Source organism: Macaca mulatta, chromosome 1 (genome assembly GCF_049350105.2).
Source record: "Macaca mulatta isolate MMU2019108-1 chromosome 1, T2T-MMU8v2.0, whole genome shotgun sequence".
Taxonomy (NCBI): Eukaryota; Metazoa; Chordata; class Mammalia; order Primates; family Cercopithecidae; genus Macaca; species Macaca mulatta.
The window spans coordinates 111,806,055-111,813,332 of NC_133406.1; the positions used below are offsets into that span (position 1 = coordinate 111,806,055).

General features: G+C 60.8%; 1 protein-coding gene across 34 annotated transcripts; it reads left to right on the forward strand.

Annotated features, from left to right (window-relative positions):
• The first annotated feature begins 1,266 nt into the window (after window positions 1–1,266).
• Window positions 1,267–6,402, forward strand: MUC1 (mucin 1, cell surface associated). 34 transcript variants are annotated; one of them, XR_013397213.1, is made up of 8 exons: window positions 1,267–2,120; window positions 2,606–3,025; window positions 3,147–4,038; window positions 4,138–4,193; window positions 4,342–4,478; window positions 4,624–4,745; window positions 4,834–4,983; window positions 6,017–6,402. XR_013397213.1 is itself a non-coding variant. In XM_077943272.1 (8 exons), the coding sequence occupies exons 1-8, from the start codon at window positions 2,063–2,065 to the stop codon at window positions 6,089–6,091; spliced, it is 1,941 nt and encodes a 646-aa protein (XP_077799398.1). In that variant the 5' UTR covers window positions 1,267–2,062; the 3' UTR covers window positions 6,092–6,402. The 34 variants fall into 34 exon arrangements, 29 of the variants coding, with proteins under 29 accessions (XP_077799398.1, XP_077799379.1, XP_077799411.1 ...); XM_077943272.1 differs by having other exon boundaries at window positions 2,606–2,965; window positions 3,056–4,038; XR_013397211.1 differs by having other exon boundaries at window positions 1,940–2,120; window positions 2,597–3,025.
• Window positions 6,403–7,278: the final 876 nt, after the last annotated feature.

The following is a 7,278-nucleotide window of genomic DNA, read 5'->3' on the forward strand; positions in this document are numbered from 1 at the left end:
GGTAATGCCGGGAGTTGAGGTTTGGGGCCGCCCACCTAGCTACTCTGGTTTTCTCCAGCCTGCGAGTGGGGGGCTCCCCGCCTCCCCGGCCCGCGTTCCCGGGCGCACTGACGTCAGACGCCCCCACCCCGCCCAGCGCCCGCCCCGGGGTCTCGCAGCTCACAAAGCTGCGCCTCGGGTACCGAGCGGCGCGCGGGCGGGAACGGTGGTCTCTCGTCTGCTGATCCGATGCTCTCCAATCCCGTGCCTCGCCGAAGTGTTTTTAAAGTGCTTTCCAACCTGTGTCTTTGGAGCTGAGAACTGTTTTCCGAATACAGGCGGAACTGCTTCCGTTGGCCTAGAGCGCAGCCTGCGACTGCGGGACCCAAGTTCCACGTGCTGCCGCGGCCCGGGATAGCTTCCTCCCCTGGTGCACTGCTGCCGCACACACCTCTCGGCTCTTGCGCATTACGCACCTTACGTGTGCTTTTGCCTTCCACTACGTACCTACCTGTCCCCAATACCACTCTGCTCCCCAAAGGATAGTTCTGTCCCTAAATCCCATTCTGTCACCCCAACTACTCTCTGCGCCCCCCCCCTTTTTGAGACGGAGTCTTGCTCTGTCGCCCAGGCTGGAGTGCAGTGGTGCGATCTCGGCTCAGAGCAACCTCTGCCTCCTGAGTTCAGGCGATTCTCCTGCCTCAGCCTCCTGAGTAGCTGGGATTACAGCGCCCGCCACCACGCTCAGCTAATTTTTGTATTTTTTAGTAGAGACGGGGTTTCTACTAAAAACTTGGCCAGGCTGGTCTTAGAACTCCTGACCTCGTGATCCACCCGCCTCGCCCTTTCAAAGTGCTGGGATTACGGGCGTGAGCCACCGCGCCCGGCCCGATCTGCCTCTTAAGTACATAACGGCCCACACAGAACGTGTCCAACTCCCCTGCCCACGTTCCAATGTCCTCTCCCACATATCTCAGTGCCCTTTCCACATACCTCAGGACCCCACCCGCTTAGCTCCATTTCCTCCAGACGCCACCACCACGCGTCCAGGAGTGCCCCCTCCTAAAGCTCCCAGAAGTCCACCATGCTGTGCGTTCCTCCCTCCCTGGCCACGGTAGTGACCCTTCTCTCCCGGGCCCTACCTCCCTCTCGCGGGCTCTCGCTGCCCCACTTAGGCAGCGCTGCCCTTACTCCTCTCCGCCAGGTCAGAAAAGCTCCTCAGCCGGCGCGGTCCAGCCCCGCAAGGCTCCTGGTGACCACTAGAGGGCGGGAGGAGCTCCTGGCCAGTGGTGGACAGTGGCAAGAAAGGACCCTAGGGTTCATCGGAGCCCAGGTTTCCTCCCTTAAGTGGAAATTTCTTCCCGCACTCCCTTCTCAGGAGAATGCCAAGGAGGGAACCCAGGCTGCTGGAAAGTCCGGCTGGGGCGGGGACTGTGGGTTTCAGGGTAGAACTGCGTTTGGAACGGGACAGGGAGCGGTTAGAAGGGTGGGGCTATTCCGGGAAGTGGTGGGGGGAGGGAGCCCAAAACTAGCACCTAGTCCACTCATTATCCAGCCCTCTTATTTCTTGGCCCCGCTCTGCTTCAATGGACCCAAGGAGGGCAGGGAAGTGGAGTGGGAGACCTAGGGGTGGGCTTCCTGGCCTTGCTGTACAGAACCTCAACCTAGCCGTCTTTGTTCCCCATTCCCACCTTAGTTGTTGCCCTAGGGCTAAAACTAGAGCCCAGGGGCCCCAGGTTCCAGACTGCCCCTCCCCACTCCACCCTGGAGCCAGGGAGTGGTTGGTGAAAGGGGGAGGCCAGCTGGAGAACAAATGGGTAGTCAGGGGGTTGAGCGATTAGAGCCCTTGTAGCCTACCCAGGAATGGTAGGGGAGGAGGAGGAACAGGTAGAAGGTAGGGAAGGGGGAGGGGGCGGGGTTTTGTCACCTGTCACCTGCTCCAGCTGTGCCTAGGGCGGGCGGGCAGGGGGGAGGGGGGCCAGGGGGACTGGTATAAAGCAGCAGGCGCCTGTGCCCGCTCCACCTCTCAAGCAGCGCCTGCCTGAGTCTGTTCTGCCCTCTCCCCACCCAGTCCACCACCACCATGACACCAGGCACCCAGTCTCCTTTCTTCCTGCTCCTGATCCTCACAGTGCTTACAGGTGAGGGGCACAAGGTGGGGAGTGGGCTGCCCTGCTTAGGTGGTCTTCGTGGTCTTTCTGTGCCAGGTTTTGCTCCCTGGCAGATGCACCATGAAAGGCAAGAATTCTGTCTGTGCCAGAAGGAGGGAGAGGCTAAGGACAGGCTGAGAAGAGATGCCCCCCCCAAAGAGTGGGTGCCAGGGGCAAGCAAATGTCCTGAAGAGAAGTCTAGGGGGAAGGGAGTAGGGAGAGGGAAGGCTTAAGAGGGGAGAAATGCAGGGGCCAGGAGCTGAGGCCTGTGGGCAGACAGAAGGAGGCTGCTGCAGGGAAGGAGGCAGCCAACCCAGGGGCTGCTGAGGCTGCCCACTCCCCAGTCCTCCTGGTATTATTTCTCTGGTGGCCAGAGCTTGTATTTTCTTCTTGCTCTTATTTTTCCTTCAACCCAACCCTATTAGTTTAACTTATCACAGCTGCCACAGCCCCTGAACCCACAACAGTTGTTACAGGTTCTGGTCATACAAACTCTACCCCAGGCGGAGAAAAGGAGACTTCGGCTACCCAAAGAAGTTCAATGCCCATCTCTACTAAGAATGCTGTGAGTATGACCAGCAGACTCTCCAGCCACAGCCCCGTTTCAGGCTCCTCCACCACTCAGGGACAGGACGTCACCCTAGCCCTGGCCACGGAACCAGCCACAGGTTTGGCTACCACCTTGGGACACAATGTCACCTCGGCCCCGGACACCAGTGCAGCCCCGGGCTCCACCGGCCCCCCAGCCCGCGTAGTCACCTCGGCCCCGGACACCAGTGCAGCCCCGGGCTCCACCGGCCCCCCAGCCCGCGTAGTCACCTCGGCCCCGGACACCAGTGCAGCCCCGGGCTCCACCGGCCCCCCAGCCCGCGTAGTCACCTCGGCCCCGGACACCAGTGCAGCCCCGGGCTCCACCGGCCCCCCAGCCCGCGTAGTCACCTCGGCCCCGGACACCAGTGCAGCCCCGGGCTCCACCGGCCCCCCAGCCCGCGTAGTCACCTCGGCCCCGGACACCAGTGCAGCCCCGGGCTCCACCGGCCCCCCAGCCCGCGTTGTCACCTCGGCCCCGGACACCAGTGCAGCCCCGGGCTCCACCGGCCCCCCAGCCCGCGTTGTCACCTCGGCCCCGGACACCAGTGCAGCCCCGGGCTCCACCGGCCCCCCAGCCCGCGTTGTCACCTCGGCCCCGGACACCAGTGCAGCCCCGGGCTCCACCGGCCCCCCAGCCCGCGTTGTCACCTCGGCCCCGGACACCAGTGCAGCCCCGGGCTCCACCGGCCCCCCAGCCCGCGTTGTCACCTCGGCCCCGGACACCAGTGCAGCCCCGGGCTCCACCGGCCCCCCAGCCCGCGTTGTCACCTCGGCCCCGGACACCAGTGCAGCCCCGGGCTCCACCGGCCCCCCAGCCCGCGTTGTCACCTCGGCCCCGGACACCAGTGCAGCCCCGGGCTCCACCGGCCCCCCAGCCCGCGTTGTCACCTCGGCCCCGGGCACTAGTGCAGCCCCGGGCTCCACCGCACCCCCGGGCTCCACCGCACCCCCAGCCCACGATGTCACCTCGGCCTCAGACTCTGCATCAGGCTCAGCTTCCACTCTGGTGCACAGCACCACCTCTGCCAGGGCTACCACCACCCCAGCCAGCAAGAGCACTCCATTCTCAATTCCCAGCCACCACTCTGATACTCCTACCACCCTTGCCAGCCACAGCACCAAGACTGATGCCAGTAGCACTCACCATAGCACAGTACCTCCTTTCACCTCCTCCAATCACAGCACTTCTCCCCAGTTGTCTCTTGGGGTCTCTTTCTTTTTCTTGTCTTTTCACATTTCAAACCTTCAGTTTAATTCCTCTCTGGAAGATCCCAGCACCAACTACTACCAACAGCTGCAGAGAGACATTTCTGAATTGGTGAGTATCAGCCTTTCCTTTCCCATGTTCCCCTGAAGCAGCCATCAGAACTGTCCACACCCTTTGCATCAAGCCTGAGTCCTTTCCCTCTCACCCCAGTTTTTGCAGATTTATAAACAAGGGGATTTTCTGGGCCTCTCCAATATTATGTTCAGGTATAGTTCTGGGTGTGGACTCAGTGTGGTGGTTGGAGGGTGGGTGTTGGTCATGACCGTAAGGAGGGACTGGTGCTCTCAAGGTTGGGGGAGAGTCCTGAGCCAGAGCTGGGACCTGTGGCTGAAGTGCCCATTTCCCTGTGACCAGGCCAGGATCTGTGGTGGTACAATCGACTCTGGTCTTCCGAGAAGGTACCACCAATGTCCACGATGTGGAGACACAGTTCAATCAACGTAAAACGGAAGCAGCCTCTCGATATAACCTGACGATCTCAGACATCAGCGGTGAGGCTACTTCCCCGGCTGCAGCCCAGCACCATGCTGGGGCCCCTCTCCTACCAGTGTCTAGTTCCCCACTTTTTCCTTAGTGCTGGCAGTTAGAGGGGCACCTCCTCTGGGAGACTGCCCTAACCACTGCTTTTCCTTTTAGTGCGTGATGTGCCATTTCCTTTCTCTGCCCAAACCGGGGCTGGGGTGCCAGGCTGGGGCATTGCGCTCCTGGTGCTGGTCTGTGTTCTGGTTGTGCTGGCCATCGTCTATTTCATTGCCTTGGTGAGTGCAGTCCCTGGCCCTGATCAGTGCCCACCCCCCCGCCGACAGAAAGCACTCCATGGTCTGCCATAACCTCCTATTTCCCCAGGCTGTCTGTCAGTGCCGCCAAAAGAACTACAGGCAGCTGGACATCTTTCCCGCCCGGGATGCCTACCATCCTATGAGCGAGTACCCCACCTACCACACCCATGGGCGCTATGTGCCCGCTGGTGGTACCAATCGTAGCCCCTATGAGGAGGTGAGATTGGGCCCCACAGGCCGGGGGAGGCAGAGGCTTTGGCTGGGCAAGGGTTCTGAAGGGGGTACTTGGAAAACCCAAAGAGCTTGGAAGAGGTGAGAAGTGGCATGAAGTGAGCAGAGGAGGACCTGGCAAGGATGGGGGGGCAGAGGTCAGAGGAGTTCTGGGGGACAGGCCTGGGAGGAGACCATGAAAGAAAGGGGCCCTCAAGAGGGAGTGGCCCCACTACCAGAATTCCTAAAAGAGCATTGGCTGTCCACATTCATGCTGGCTGGCCCTGGCTGAACTGGTGCCACCACAGCAGTTTTGTTTTGTTTTGTTTGCACCCAGAGGCAAAATGGGTAGAGCACTATGCCCAGGGGAGCCCTTCCTGAGGAGTCACAGGGGTGAACCCCTGTGCCCCTGATCATCTCCTAGGAATAGAGGGTAGACCGAGAAAGGCTGGTGTAGGGGGAGGTTTCCCAGGTAGAGGAAGAAGTGTCAGCAGACCAGGTGAGCCTGGGTGCCAGTTGGGTTCTTGGGAGCTTCAAGGAAGTAAGGAACCCTCCCTCCTTCCTCTCCTGGCTTTTCTCTGTGGGACCTAGTAAATAATTACTGCAGCCACCTGAGGCTGGAAAACCACTCCAGGTTGGGGAGGAGAGAGGAGTTTATTTTTCTTGCTCCTATTTTCCTCGTCCTGGAGACCTCCCTCTCTCGGTTTTACAAAGACACAGATACACACACACACACACACACACACACACATATGCACACACACACACACACACCTACACACCTTCTTTGGCTGGAACAGCAGAGAATAGGGGGACAAGGCGGCTGATTAGAGCCAAGAAGAGGAAGTGAAGGAGAGCAGAGGGAGGAGGGCAGCCCTGTTTACAGTTACTGGCTGGTGGGGTGGCAGGTGCTCTCTCTGAATAAGCCCTTTGAGAGCTGGCCAGGACTCTGGACTGATTACCCCAGCCTGGGGTGGCATCCAGGGGCTCTAGGAGGTACCTTCTGCTCCTCACCCTGGATCTCTTTTCCTTCCACCTAGGTTTCTGCAGGTAATGGTGGCAGCAGCCTCTCTTACACAAACCCAGCAGTGGCAGCCACTTCTGCCAACTTGTAGGGGCACGTCGCCTACTGAGCTGAGTGGCCAGCCAGTGCCAGTCCACCCCACTCAGGTTCTTCAGGGCCAGAGCCCCTGCACCCTGTTTTGGGCTGGTGAGCTGGGAGTTCAGGTGGGCTGCTCACAGCCTTCCTCAGAGGCCCCACCAAGTTCTCAGAACCTTCTCGGTCTGTGGAAGCTCATGGGGGCCCTTGAGGGCTTATGCCTGGGAAGTGTTGCAGTGGGGCTCCCAGGAGGACTGGCCCAGAGAGCCCGGAGATAGCAGGGGACCTGAACAGGACTGAATAAAACGTGGCCTCCCGCTGCGCCAACTTCTGATCTTTCATCTGTGGCCCGTGGGCAGCAGGGCGGTCAGAATGTGTGTGAGAGGCCTGGGGGAGGAGACAGGGAGGCCAGGAGGCAGTAAGGAGCAGGTTTGTTTGAGAAGCAGGAGATGTGAGGAGGAGGTGACGTTGGGGTATAGGGGTGGCCTGAGGAGCCACCTCTGGCTAACCCTGGCAGCACAAGCGGAAGGAGGAAACGAAACCCAGGCGGGTTTTGGAGGGCTGGCATGACTGGGCTCCGTGACTGGGCTCTGTGTGCCAGTGGCTCTCCCCTCTCTTCGCCTGGCCCACGCCCTCCTTGCCCCCTGGCACAGTGCCCCCAGGTGGCTCTATTCTTAGCTGTCCGGGTGTGAAGTAAATCCTTGGGCAGTGATTAACAGCCCAGAGTCAACAGGGTTGAGATAAGCGGAGGCTGGGTCAGATCCAGGTGCTGGCACCAGGCCCAGCCCCCTCCCTGACCCCGGCTGCCCCACCAGCCTGCTGCCCCTGGGGTGGGCTCCACAACACCCTGAGAATGGGGAAGTGGTTCTGGTTCCCTGATCCCTTTGGGCCCAGGCACATTGCCTGTCCCCTCAACCGCATTCCCCCAGGGCCTGGTGCTGCAGGGCAGGCCCGGATGCCCTGGTTGGGGCCTGCTGCCAGCAGCCAGAGAGCTATGTCTCCTGGCAGCTGTGGTGGGCTCAGGTGGGGTCAGGACACGTGTGGCAGGAGGCTTAGAGCGCCTAGCCTGGGGCCTTCCTCCCTCAGGCACCAGATCCATTGGTTGCCCCTGCCCAGAACCACAGCCTAGCACCCTGCCCCCTCCCGCCCACCACACCCAGCACAGAAACTAACAGGAATGATTGTGCTCAGGGAAAGCAGAGA

Bases quoted from the DNA above. Each gene is read 5' to 3' on its own strand.
- MUC1 (XM_077943247.1), top strand. From the start codon at position 2,063: ATGACACCAGGCACCCAGTCTCCTTTCTTCCTGCTCCTGATCCTCACA. The intron at 4,746-4,833 runs GTGAGTGCAGTC...CTATTTCCCCAG, and splicing joins TCGTCTATTTCATTGCCTTG to GCTGTCTGTCAGTGCCGCCA. The intron at 4,984-6,016 runs GTGAGATTGGGC...CCTTCCACCTAG, and splicing joins ATCGTAGCCCCTATGAGGAG to GTTTCTGCAGGTAATGGTGG.